The sequence below is a fragment of the Paramormyrops kingsleyae genome, chromosome 19, assembly GCF_048594095.1.
Source record: "Paramormyrops kingsleyae isolate MSU_618 chromosome 19, PKINGS_0.4, whole genome shotgun sequence".
Classification (NCBI taxonomy): domain Eukaryota; kingdom Metazoa; phylum Chordata; class Actinopteri; order Osteoglossiformes; family Mormyridae; genus Paramormyrops; species Paramormyrops kingsleyae.
This window is the reverse complement of record NC_132815.1, coordinates 5396881-5410633: the sequence shown is the minus strand read 5'-3', so window position 1 is coordinate 5410633 and position 13753 is coordinate 5396881. Positions and strand designations below refer to the sequence as shown.

The window sequence follows — 13753 nt, the reverse complement described above, 5'->3', positions numbered from 1 at the left end:
CGGAAGATGTGTTCCAGACCCATCAGCGATAGGTGAAAATCCACGATATAGAAAGAACATATAAATAAACATTTTTTTATAGTTTAAGCCTTAAAGTATCCCTCCCACACATGTAAACTTATTAAAACAACACATATGATATGTGGATGTTGGGCTAATATATGCACATCTCTCTCTCTCTCTCTGTACATGGAATATGTAAAAATAAGAACATTTTAATAATGGCGAGCGACGTCCGCGTAACGCTTTCCTTCCCGAAGCATATCCAGGAGTTTTACCTTCTCCTGAATGGTCAAGGTCTTCCTCTGGCCAGATATTAGTGTGTTCAGAGGTTTTTCCCGTGGCGTCCGTGTCCCTCCCACCCCGCCCCTTTTTCTCTGTGAGCCATCCTTAGCTGAGCCCCCCCCCTCCCCCCTCAATCTGTGCCTTGACAGTGTGACCGGTGACCATGACGACAGAGGTCGTTTCCGAGGCTGAGGTGAAGAAGGAGCCGGAGAAGGCGGACGAGCAGCCGGCGGCACCGCAGCAGGACGCCGAGCAGGAGTCTGAGCAGCCGGCCGCCATCCAAGACGGGGACACGCCGCGGACGGCCTCGCCGCAGACGGACAGGAAGTCTAAGGAGGCCAGGGGCCTCTCCCGCTTCCTGCCCCCGTGGCTGAAGAGACAGAAGTCACAGAGTCGCACTGAGCCCAGCGAGGACCACGAGGATAAGGCCCCGATGGAGGAGCAGCTGGAGGCCCCCCCACCGGAGGAGGTGTCCCCCCAGGAGGCCGAGAGGGACGAGAGTCATTCCATTGGCAGCGCTGACACTCAGGTACGGCAGGGCCGCTTCAGGTCGCTCCTTTCTGCCCCCGCCCCAGCATGGTCGAAAAGGTCTGAACGGCTCATAATGCAAGGTGGGAGAAAGCAGGACGTCGGCGGCGGCCAATCAGAGGGCAGCAGTCCGGGAGCACAAGGCCTTCCTTCCTGCTCTGCTGCGGGTGAATCGCGAGCCTCACTGCAAGCTTATCTTTGCTTTTCTTGTCGGGTTGCTCGTATTAAGCCTTTATCTGAGATTATTTCACAGCTGAAGAAAACAGGAAACACGCTGTTTTAATGCTGAAGCAGGGCCGTTCTGCGTGCATTTTTTCGGTGACCATTAGAGGCAGCCTGCCTTTTTCCATTATCTAATTTCGATCCGCCCATTGACATCAGCTCTAGCAGTGAAGCCAATGGAAACTCCGTCTTCTGAGATAAAACCGTCGTATGGTTCAGCTTAGCAGCCTTAAAGGCAGGAGCAGCGCGGAGGTTCCGGTCTTCCGAGCCACCTCTCTGTTAAGGGGCGACCGTCTCTCTCTGTCCTAGCCCGCAAAAGAGGAGAAAGGGGAGGAGTTTCCAGAAAGGATCGGCGACGGGAAGGAGGAGGAGGACCTGCTAGAGAGCAAGGCCGGGGAGAAGGAGGACGAGCCGCTGAAAGCGGAGGCTGAGGCGGAGAAGTCCTCCCTGAAGCCTGCCAAGAAGATGAAGACTGTGACGTGTCAGGTGACCCTGCTGGACGGCTCACTGCTGCCCTGCGAGGTGGAGGTGAGTGGGGGGTGGGGGTGGGGGGGGGATACTGGCAGGTGCTTAACTAGGAATCCACCTTGGGGCCCCTACAGCAACTTTTTATATAATTGCTTACCCCCCAATCCACCTATGTTTCCACGCCCCTCCGACATGCCCGGTTATCGGGCCACCCAGTCGGGGGTCGCTGGCCCGTGATCCTTACGTTCTCGCAGGGATCCGGGCCGCTGCGGCCGCACAGGAACCCCGCGCTCCACCCTCGCCTCGACTCCCCAGCCTTCCCTTAAACCCTGTATTCTCTCCGTTTGAGCCTCGCTAGACATTCGTAAGATGGATTTGCGCTGCGCCCTTCGTAGCTAAGTAGACGTTTAATCTAAAGCTGAAGGATGAATGGCATGGCTTCTGCTAGCGTGGGATTTTCAGTTAATTGTATGGATTACTGTGATTGACATGTAACACAAAAGTACAACAGACAGATTAGCTGTAGGCTTGCATAGAATTAGGATGGTCTTGTCCAATTTCTGCATGAAGGTTTGTTTTTTTTTTAAAGCATTAAATACTTTTCCAGTCGAACTGTGTGGGTTCTATGTATGCACGTTGTCATGTCCTTTATAAAGCTCATCACGATGACGTCATTTGCTACAGGAAGGGCACTGTGACAATTCAGCTGAGTGCGCCGGACTTTTTCTGGAGTAACATTATTTTCTGGTCTTCCCGGCAGAGTTGGAATTATTTTCAGCATTTTTCTGCTCCCTGTTGTCTGTGGGAGGGCCACCCCTTAGCAGTCTGCTGGGTGACTGGCACCATGCGGCGGCTGGCTCACGCCCATGCTGCTTGGGAGCGTCATGCATCTGAGGTCCTGCTTTCAGACACCTTCATGCCTGGTCCAATTGGGACACACGTAAGCAGGGGAGCGCATGCGTATGTGAGATTCTCGCTCTTCCCCTTTACAATCCCAGGGGCTGAATACCATTTAAAGAAGCGTGCTGGAACTTACTAGAACTCGGACGTTGTTGATCGCTCATGGGGTTTTATTGACTGCGTCTGGGCTCCTGGTGTGATTCCCAGCATGCACCAGGACAGGGGAGCCGAGATTGAAGCTCCACGCGGATCGAGTTACGGTGGCTATACGGAGATTTATTTCCCCCCCGCCCCTTGTTCTTTTCGCCATAATCAAGTTGAGTGTAAGCTGATCTTATTTTTGTCTGCAGGCTAATGGTGTGAGCAGAGAACTGGAGCTGAAGAGGCTCGATTGATTTAATTAGGCACTGTCCCAAACACGCTGGCCCTTGATGACGTTTTGGCTCGAGATTGGGGCTGTTTTAAACCCCCACCCCCCACCTACTAGAATCACTCATGAAAAATTCTTAAGTTCACTGTACTCACGCTGTCTACGTTTCCCTGTACATATAACACAGGGACAGTCCCAGACACACTCTTATGCTCTCGCTAGTCGTCTTGTAATTCTGCTTCATTATTCTGTGTACTGTGTACTCTTTTTACTGCAGTTTGCCAAGCGAATACTTGTACACCCTGGAATGCATCTGTCTGTCGGCGCATCCCTCCGCATGATTTCACGCCTTTCCCCATGATGGGATGAGCCTGGGCCGCTCGCATGCGTCTGCCGATGCCTTCGGGGATCGCAGCCAGAGCCCAGTTCTGTAGCCGGAGCGACGTGCAGGATTGCTGTGAACCTCCAGCTTTGTCACGGAACGGCACAGAGAGGCCGAGTTTCCTGCGTCTTCCGGGAACACCTCTGTCCTTAGGACGTGCAGAGAGGGAAAGGGCCGATGTCGCTGTGTGCCGGGCCATGCCGTGTCCTGCTGTGCCGGCCGCCCTGGGGAGGGGGCCGTGCGGGGGCAGGTCAGGCATGAGATGGTGCCAAATAAGCAGCAAAGGATGAATCACCCACATGGGTCTTGTCAACCTGCTACATGGGGGGGTTAGTGCAGGCAGGTTGAGCTCTCAGCATCTGCCCCCCAGCATAGGCAAATGACGAGTAGCACGCCAGGGCTGAGGAATTTCATCGTCGATGAACAGCAGTGCTAAAGTCCGCTAGCTGTTTCCCCCTCGGCTGGTGATACTGAGATCCCCCCCCCGCTTCCTGCTCCCCTGAATGCACCGGGCCAGAGCCCGCGATATCGTGTATTCAGCGCCGCTGAGCGTGTGGCGCGGCGGCCCTGAACGGACCCTGGCTCTGATTGCTCTCCGCGAGCCGGTCGCGACAGGGCCGGCTTTGTCCGCGGCCACGGAAAAGCTGAGCCATCAGTACGCGCCATTGTTGGGGGTTATTCAGCCAGAAGACACAGGCATATTTATAATGAGCTGTAATGCCTGTGCACTTTGGGGACCTTTTTAATGGCGGACAAAGCATTCCAGAGATGATCCTTAATTTCTGACGGTCCCGGAATACAATTAGCCGCCCGAGGCAGCTGGTCCTGCCTGTTTGCGTACCAGCGATGCCAGGCTGTCCTCATGATGTATGCCCTTTATTTATTTTTTTGCCCCTGTGTTCTGTAATCATTCGCAGTTTGTCGTCGTCAAAGCCGGGCGAATGATGCTCGGCAAGTGTTTACGGCTTAACTGATGGGGGTCGGCTTGCTGAGATTTCCGAGGCTGGGTGTCCGCCAGGGGCCTGGTACTCATCCGAGAGCGGCACGTCAGGCCAGAACTGGTGCCGCTGCCAGTGGGGAAATGGCCCCTTTCAAGCTGCTGATGGGGGGGGTCTGGTCACGCAAGTCAGCCGGTCCCTATCGATCCGGGAAGGAGCTGCTACTCGGAGATGATCCCACGTACCAGCCAATGAAAACGCAATTTGATCCGGCACTTACGCCTCTAATCCTGGATGGGTTTATATCACTTTTTCTTTTTTTGTCATCATGTTATTTTTAAAGTGCTTTTGAGTTATGCTGTACAGTGCTGACATTTTAGTTTTGCTGCAGTGTGTAGTTTAGCATGCCAGTTAGTTAGTAATTTAGTTAATTAGCCATCATCCGCAGTTAGTGGAGCTCAACCAGCTGTCATGGAGAAAGTCAAGCGTGACTCAACTGGCTAAACTTCATTTGGAGCCCAATTGATTGTGTATCCATAAAGTCAAACAATGAAATAATGCATAATAAAAAATCTTCGGGGGGGAGGGGGTGCCGATGAGTCATTCGTGAGGCTTCTGCAAGTTGGAAACAACAGAGACTGTTCTGGAGAGCTGACAGGCAACCTTTAGGACACACACCCACTGTCCTAGCCCACCCTGTCCCTAAAGGCCGTGGATGGATTGTTCCCGAATAGCTCATAGGTGACGCCTTCAGGCGCTGCCCAAAGCTAGCGGCCCCCTGGCTGCGAACCCTGCGCAGCACCCAAAATGCGAGTTACACAGCTGAAACGGGGCGCCTCTGTCACGCCTCTTGTGCGCAGTTAGCCTGCTCGTGCAGTTTGTACCCTGAGTTTTTGTCTGCTGGTCATACCCTTCCCCGTCATTGTTTGACCCTGCCCTGGCCGATTTTCTGGCCTCATGAGCTGGTGCTCATTGGCCCTAACGAGCCATGTGGACAGTGTGCTTAGTGAATCGAGTGACCCAGGGGCACTGAATCGTTGTTAATGGGAGTGAGGGAGAGAGAGAGAGTGCCTTTGGCATATAGTTCTCTGCTCATCAAAATGGAGCCTCTGGTTATTCTGGGCCGTCGACTTCGGTCAGGCCGAAACATGGCATCGATGCTGACGTGTCCGGACTCCCAGCTCCGTCCGTTCGGCCGGCCGGCTTCCCTCTTCTCCCTCCGAATGCGTGCGCCTGCCACTTTCAATTGAGTCTGCAGGATTGGCCGGCGAGGCTTGAATGCGGCACGCTAAAAGGGGACATGCTGTCCTCCACCTCCCCCCTGAAGCGCATGGAGACCCGCGTCACGACGCCCAGTCTCTGGCGACAGGCTCGTTCCGCGTGCAGTGGCCCCTCGTGGCTCCGCCCTCCGGTTTCCAGGGGAACTTTTCCCGAGACGGCGGCTGAGTGACGGCACTGTCCTCCCACTGTGACGCAGTCCCTGTAGCGCAGTCATGGTTGGAACACAGTCTGCTCCCCTTTGGGTTTACATCAAGTAACCTGGAAAAAAGTGTCTGGCCAACTTCAAAAGCCCCGTCGGTTCTGCTTATCTCAATGCACCACTAACGCTGGTATAGCTGTGGCCAATTGGGTGCTTATGCCAAGCTGTCGTTCAGCTTTACCTGCGTTTAAATGCTCCTTGATGCAGAAACTTCTCCTAGCCCAGCTCGAGAGCGGAAGAGGGGCTCACAGCAAGCCGTCATCGAGGGATGTCAGTCTGGGTCTGATCCACAGGACATACGGTGATTTTATATATATGATACTGGAGTGAGTGGGAGCTGTGGGGGGCACCAGTTGCCAATCATCCCTGTTTGTAGCTTGGCATTAAAAAAATAAATCCCGTGCCTCTTATGTATTGGAGATTAAGAGGAAGTCGACTGTCCTTTCAGCAGCAGCCAAGCCCCTTTGTTTGGTGCCGTTTGCATTTTTTTTTGTCCCAGTAATTTGATTAGCAGCGCTTGTTTTGATTGCACGCGGCACGGCTGTCTGGAATGCCGGTCGGAATTACACGCCGCTCAGCGGGGAGCAGGAGTTCTGTAAGGTCCCGTCAAGCTTACAAGATTGTCGCAAGTTCTGTTGCAGCAATATTGAAGAGACAAGAACCTTCACTGATGATTACATTAGATCATAACTTATCTGTTTTCGTGAGCTTTAACTTTGAGAACAGTTCACCCTTTTTAAGTTTGCGGGCATTTACTGGAGTATAATTTCTTACTTCTTTGTGATGGTTGGTGGGTAATCTGCTTTAAACAGTTAGAGAATAAATATGCGTGTGCTTTTGACTTTCCCCAGTGATGTGCCTGAAGGTCACATGGAAAACTCGCTAAGCTGTGGGGAGAGTCTTTTTATTGTTACTGTAACTGGTCTCTTTATCAAGGTGTGTGCCCATTGGCTGCCAGTGCAGGAATGTCAGTCACGTGACCTGAGGCGGACTGGCAGAATGCATCCCAGCCAGTGGCTCGCAGTTAACAGAGCTCATTGTCTGGACGATAACGATTTAGCTGCAGCCTGCTTTGTCGCATTTCTGCGGCCTGGCCGATAAAAGCATCGTGCCTCGCATTTTTCCTTTGGGCCCTTTGCCTCACCCCTACCTCCCAGCTTCTGGGAATCGGCATCATTGTATTATTCCCCCCCACCTCTGTTGGGTTTTTAGGATTCCAGTGCCACGCGTCCCGTAACATTATTGCCCCCAGGGCTATGTCCATCCGCCCCCCGTCAGGGCAGAGCGAAGCTTCGTGCTCTCCTCATTCCATGGCGGTCAGCGGGCCGTCACGCCGGCGGGTGAATGTGTTCGCGCCCAAACTCCCTGCCCTGACCTGGCCCCATCTATACATCGGCAGCGAGAAGCTCCACCAACTGAGCATGTGCGAGGAATGCCCCCCCCCTCAGCCGCCCTCGGCCCCGGAGATGCAGGCCTGGTAGCTTCAATTTCAAGACCTAAATCAGCCTACCCTCAATCTGTCTTCTTCTCTCAAGAGTGACGTGGCATGTCCGCTGTTCCGAAAAAGACCCATTTTCCTCGTTCTCCTTGGAAAGGTGCCTTTTTCCCACTGGAGTGTGGCTGTATTACAAGTGTCTCAGTTAAAACACGACCCCCCCCTGCTAAAATGTTTCTCTGAGCAACACAATGAAAATTGTTTCGTTGATTCTTTGTTGCAGCAGTACCATCAGTGAGCAGTGTGGACTCCTCCCCCACCCCCAACAAATCATTACTGCTTTTGTTTTCCCAGAAACGGGCAAAGGGCATCGTCCTCTTCGTCAAAGTGTGTGAACATCTCAACCTCCTGGAGAAGGATTACTTTGGACTGTGCTACAAAGACCACGCAGACCAGAAGGTAGAGTCTGTCACACCTTCTCATAACAGAATCAGAGTTAATGGGGAACTTGGTAAGCAAATGAATTCATCTAGCAGGTATTGTTTGCAAAAACTAGAGGGGCCCTAAGCATTATGTAAAAACGTCATTCGTATCTATGATTCTTTTTCCATCGCCTCTGTAGTAAACGGTTCCCCCGGGCTGGGAATGAAACGCCGCCTCTGTGAGATGCAGTACATCCCAGCATTTGAGGGCATTTTTCACAGCCTTTGCATCCTTCTTGACTCTAGTTCAATGTTTCCCAGTCCAGTCCTTTGCTCCTAGGAGGGAGCAAAACTCTGCTGTCTGGCAGGGAGCACAAACCTGGACTGACTGTGGGTCCCCGAGGACCGTATTGGGAAACACTGCCCTGGCTGTTAGACTGCAGCAGCTTTTCCTTTGCCCTGTCAATACCGTGGGCACTCTGTTCAAACCGCCATCATAATTCATTACAAAATGCCACGCACTTCATCCAAACTTGCAAAAATGGTTGGTTAGCTCTTCATACTTGTGTTTAGCCCCTGCAGTTTGTTTTTGTGTTGACACCATGGTTGTGGGGGGGGGGTGGTCATGTTGAGAACATTAAACTGAACGTTTAGTTTCCATAGAAACCACTGTCTGAGGGTTAGGCGCTTAAAAACTCTGACGCAGTGAAAAAATTAAAACCTTCCAGAAATGGAACCTTATGCCATATTGCCGATTTAGACAGTGAAACATGTGCTTGGATGTGTGTGAATGGGCTTCGATGAGGCTCTCACTGCAGCACTATCACAGTGTATGGTGTCAGAAATGGGTGCGAGCGGTTTGGAGTGGAATTCCCCCCCCCCCTCCATCTGCTTACGGGTGAATCGCATGCACCTGGCTATCAAAGTGTGAACGCTGCACTGCCAGCGTCCCGCTGTGATAATTAAGCGGACGCTCATTTTATACTGGTGTCTAGCGTGTCGATTCCTCGCCCGCGCCACGCGGGCCGTCCGCCTCAGACTCACAGGGGCACTGCGACGGGAGACGGACCTCACTGGGAAGTTTCTTGTTTTTGCTCAGAGGTCACCAGGGTACCCCTCAGTCCTGGTTTCGGCTTTTCCCATTGTGGAAGGAGGAGCCAAATTGCCGTGGCAACCGGATGTGGAGAACGTGGCATTAATGCCGTCCACATTGCCCTCCGGGGATTAGCGCTGTAATCCCCAGACTTCCTATAAACGTCCCGCTCAGGTTGCTTGTTTATACGGCCCGCTTTATGGGATTGACTTCTTACTGTTTGTGTGGGTCTCAGATTCCGGGGTCACCGTGTGCCGCGTTTCACCAGGGAGCCGCCGAAGGCCGTGTGGGCACCAGCCTCAAACGCCACATTAATCTTCACGTCTCTTAATGTTTCTCTCTATTTTTTTTTTTTATTTAATTTTTTTTAGTGCTGGCTGGACCCTGCAAAGGAGATCAAACGTCAGATTCGAAGTAAGTAGTTTGCTGTTGATTGTTTTTTTTTGTGTTTCTTAAGAGGGGAAACCTGATTCGCGTGACGATGTCAGGTCTCACTAATGCGTGTAAAAAAAACACAACGATGGTACAAAGAGCGTGACCAAGAGCGTGACCAAGAGCGTGACCAAGAGCGTGACATTCGATTACAGGCGGTGGCTAAACAAACCAGACAAGGATCCCCGCAGGGGGACTGAAGAGTAGCTGTAGGTGGTCCAATAAGACATTTCTCAGATTGATGAAATGTCACTATTATTAGCTAATACACATCACAAAAATAATGTTGCTGTAGGGGAACTCTGGGTTTTGGGCTGTTTTCACTTGAGGGATTTAAGAAAGGTTGAAAAAGCAAAGGGCCGTCTCAAAGTCCGGACCGTGGTTCGGATGCAGACCAAACCACAAGTTAATCCGGACCAAGCCAGTAAAGCACCTTATGAGTGAATATGGTTACTATAAAAAGGTTTAATGTGGTTGGAAGGAAAAATTACAATGTAGAACCAGCAAACTTCACACACACGTAACATGTTAAAATCCCCGCCCATGACAGAGTGTCAAACGATCAGCAGGTGTTAAGTCTTTACATTAAGCTCCCTCTATTGCTATATATCGATATGTAATATAGAGAGTTATTCTTTATTCATTAAAGTTTATGAAATGCTGTTTTGTTATTGGAAATTGTTCCCGACCTCTGACTTTGAACACAAATCTGATGTGGACCTTTGATCAAAAAGTTACCGCCTGCGTTAGAGGCTGGTTTGGTGGGGCTGGTGCTTTGTTTGGTAGCTGTGGCTGTCAGTGTTTGAGCTTCCGCTTTCACATCCTGTGAGTTTAGTGCTGTGAGTGTAGCGATGATGACGGGGTCAGCGTAGCATATTATAACACTGTGGTCACTGTCATGTGGGTCTTTTGGGTCCTTGCTGCAAAATTCAGTGAGTTCAGCTTTGCCGGGGTGGGGGGGGGGGTGAGATTTCCATGGGAAGTGTCCACTGTGTGATGTTCAGGGATGTTCAGACATGCCCATTTACGTCATGGTTGGAGGATTCAGTTTGGAGATGGTGCATCTCCTTGGACGCCTGTTCAGCTGCGGACTGATACTGGTTAATGCTCCCTCGCCCAATCACACGTCTCGTTGTGATGATGGAGCACGTGACCCAAACCTGCTGGACATTTATTTCTCTGACTCTGTTCTTCATGTAGTTGTGTTAATTTGCAGATAAAAATAAATGAATCCTGGTGGCAGTGGGGACTGGGGGGCCCGGCTCGCTTGCATGGGGGGCAGTCTGTTCCATGTTTTTTTTTTTTTTGGTTCTTATTTGCATCACATTAGGTCTGCTTTCCTCTCTGCTCTTCCAAGCATCTTCAGTTTGAGATGTTGCCCCCCCCCCACCTCCCAGAAGTTTGGCTCTGTGTTTAATTGACTTTGGGTTTGAAGGAGGCCTCCCCCTTCAGACAAGCGTCTTGGCACTGACGTCATCGGCTGATAGAAAGCACACGTTTCCCATCTGCGGCAGATCTGCGGCACGCTCGTGTCCAGTGAGGACCCGGCCGGCCCGCGCTGACGCGGCCGGCAGACAGGCACGTCCTCGTGCGACGCACGGGGCCCAAAGCGGGGGAAATTGGCTTGGGGTGAAGTCATTGATTTGGGGGTGGGCTCCGTTACCTCACCACATCCTTCGGAGGTGACGGCGTCCCTGTGAAATGTGATTCAAGCAACGGGGCCCAAATCTCCCTCCTGACTTGATTTATCCTGTTTTTCTTTGTATTCTATTACTTAGTAACAAGTTCTACTCAAACCAATTTGTTCTGCTTATAGTTTTTACTCAGGATCTGTTTGTTCAGGAGGATCATATCTGAGGCAGGATCGGTACCTAAAGAGGACATTGGGTTGGTCCCATTATCTTGATCCTCATTGCTGAGGACCTGAGCAGCTAGATCAGGCCCAAGTATAACACCTGGCTGTGGCAGATGGATGGCCATTTCCGGAGGGTGGGACTGGACCGTGTATCTGCCTGGGGGGCCGCCAGCCATGATCCCAAGGAGTTTGGCCGTGTGATGCGCTGCATCAGTGCATGCTCCCCGACCTGACCTGTTTGCCATTTGGGATCGCTGTGTTTCTCTGCTCTTCTGAGATGGATGGATGGCACAAATCAAATCTCAGCGCCTTTATGTTTGTACCTGCAAGGTGTGCATTAGCCGCCGCAGTCTCTCAAGGTCTATTGTTAATGGACGGGGGGGTCCGGGGTCCGAATTACCATGCCCTGCTCCTTCCACCGCACAATCTCTCATTAAACTCAGGTTCTCTCTTCGCCGCCTCGCTCTGGAATCTCGATAAATCCTCACCAACCCCCCCCACCAACCCCCAGCCGGCCGGCGGAGGTTTGACAAGCCTAAATGGAGGGTTTCTTCGGGTCTCTCGAGAGCAGGAGGTGCTTAAAGTTCAACATTTGGCTTGCCCGAGTGCTGCTGGACAGAGGCGCATTCATGCCAGTGTGCCCACGGCTTCCCATGAAAACGTTTGGTGGCTGGCGGGTCCGCACGAAGCCTCGGGTCACGCTGCAGCCTTCGCCTCAGTCATGGGCCTTTGGACTCCTCGTTGGAGGAGCTTCACGCAGCACCTGGAGTTCCTGAAGGGGTTACCGCGTCCAGGCATGCGGAGACTCCTCACTGGAACCAGACGTTTTCATCCCGCCTCTGTTGCCACCACCACACCCCCTCCCCTCCCCGGCGCCCGGCCGACTTGACCGTGGTGGAGTCCGTCCGACGGAACCCAGACCACAATGCACCCAGTGTGGGCGCCTGACATTAACAGTGCAGCCTCAGTGCGAGGCTTGTTCTCGGGGTTCCTGTCCAGGGTCGGCCGTTTGAAGCTCAGGCTGGCTGTCATGTTCCAGTCACTTAAAGATGTTTTCATCTGGTCAAGTGGAAAACTAACTGGACCGTAAGCAGGATCGTCGTGCCCCCTGACTGTGAGGCATAAATCGTCGCGCCCCCCCGACTGCCGGGGGCGAGTCGTCGTGCCGCCTGACTGTTTGCAGTAGTGGAGAGGCCTTCAAAGAGGCTTCACTCCGCCTCTGGTGGAATCGCTTGCAGCTGTTGCATCTTTTCTGCCTCCGGCCCCCATCCCCTCTTCCTCCTCATACTCTCTTTTATTTATGCAAAGGCTTCTCTGTGTAAAGGTCTGTTTTTAGCAACTTAAGCTTCAGGAGGACACAGTTGGCTCGTTCCCAGCCAAACAGGGGCGGTTGTGACCCTCAGTCATGCCTGAGAATTGTGGTGTCGCTCTGGAGTTTGCATGTTTGTCATCTAACCTGGTGTTTGTCTGTCTCTTGCAGACTGTCCATGGCAGTTTGCCTTCAGCGTCAAATTCTACCCCCCCGACCCCTCCCAGCTCACCGAGGATATAACCAGGTACCATCCACTTGTGGCCTGAACACCTTGCCGTCACCAGGCTCTTTGAGCAGCTTGATTAAACAGCCCTTGGCTGCAAATCCATAGAGATGCATGCAGAGATAAACAGTGATGTTAGTTCTTTAGATATGCCCAGTCTGAAGGGGCATCTACAGCAAAAAATGAAATGATGACGTGTTAGTTGGTGGGTTTTTGTGTGTAAATCCCGTTAGAGACATTAAACCTGGAAATAAATATTTTAATAGTGCGGTTGATGTTCTATAAATCGTAAACCCAAATAGACTGTGGCTTAAGTGCTCTTGGAATGACTTGATGTCAATTCCTCAGAAGTGCCAAAGTAAACAGAGGCTGGACAGGATATGGCATCTGAATAAGACACACCCACATGCCAAATAAGACACACTCACATGCCAAGCTCTTCTTCTGATATGGGTCTGTCGTCGTCGTCTCCTCAGTTTGGTCCTTGAAGATCTTACGAAGACGCTCTCATGTAGCATAGAGTTTCTGTTGACCTTTTATACGCACGCCGGCCCCGATTCTCGTGTGAAGAAATGTTCTCGCTTCTGTGGTAGCACCTGATGCTGCCGCGCTTTCGGCGCGCCCCGAAGGCTTGGGCCGACCCTCTAAACACCCACCTTTTTCACACGTTTGTTCACGCTGCCATTTTTAGATTTGATGAGTTCAGGCTCTACACAGCGCTGCCAGATGGAACATCTGTTGTTTTTCAGTTATTCTCACTTACAGTTGCTTTGTATACATCAGTGTAGTAATTCCTCGGTTTATTTACATTGTGCTGCCAATTTACACCCATTAACCCAAGTCCCGCCCCCTGCGGATGGTGCCTGCGCAGATATTTATACCATGTGACCCGAGTCCCTGTGCTCCTCCCTTGTAGGTATCTCCTTTGCCTTCAGCTCCGCCAGGACATCGCCTCCGGCCGGCTGCCCTGCTCCTTCGTCACCCACTCGCTGCTTGGCTCCTACACCCTGCAGGCTGAGATGGGGGACCACGACCCCGACGCATGCTGCCTCGACTACATCAGCGAGTTCCAGTTTGCCCCGTCGCAGTCTAAGGAGATGGAGGAGAAGGTGGTGGAGCTGTACAAAACTCACAGGTGTGTGGGCGGTGCCTCAGTGTTGCCCGGGGGAGTGGCTGAATGCGTATGCAAATTAACTGGGCGGAGTTTCAGCAGGTATTAGTTCCTGATTGGATAAAAAATGTAAACCATTAAATAATGCAGACCATTGTATGGAACTTATTATGCATCGCTGATCTCAATAAACTGGTGCGATAACGGGTTTTGGCCATGAGAATGCAGAAGTGCGACTGAATAAAACCACACACTCACTCTCGTGACGCGGTAACAAAGGTATGAAAAGGCGAAGCG

At 51.9% G+C, this 13753-nt stretch overlaps 1 protein-coding gene across 10 annotated transcripts in view; it reads left to right on the top strand.

Moving 5' to 3' along the window:
* Window positions 1-13753, top strand: part of epb41l2 (erythrocyte membrane protein band 4.1 like 2) — a 52982-nt gene that overhangs the window by 19096 nt on the left and 20133 nt on the right. For all 10 annotated transcript variants that reach the window (XM_072703183.1, XM_072703191.1, XM_072703190.1 and 7 more), the window contains exons 2-7: window positions 435-814; window positions 1345-1563; window positions 7363-7467; window positions 8895-8937; window positions 12291-12366; window positions 13262-13480. In XM_072703183.1, the coding sequence (XP_072559284.1) occupies window positions 449-814; window positions 1345-1563; window positions 7363-7467; window positions 8895-8937; window positions 12291-12366; window positions 13262-13480 (1028 nt within the window). In that variant the 5' untranslated portion in view covers window positions 435-448. The remainder of the gene's footprint in view (window positions 1-434; window positions 815-1344; window positions 1564-7362; window positions 7468-8894; window positions 8938-12290; window positions 12367-13261; window positions 13481-13753) is intronic.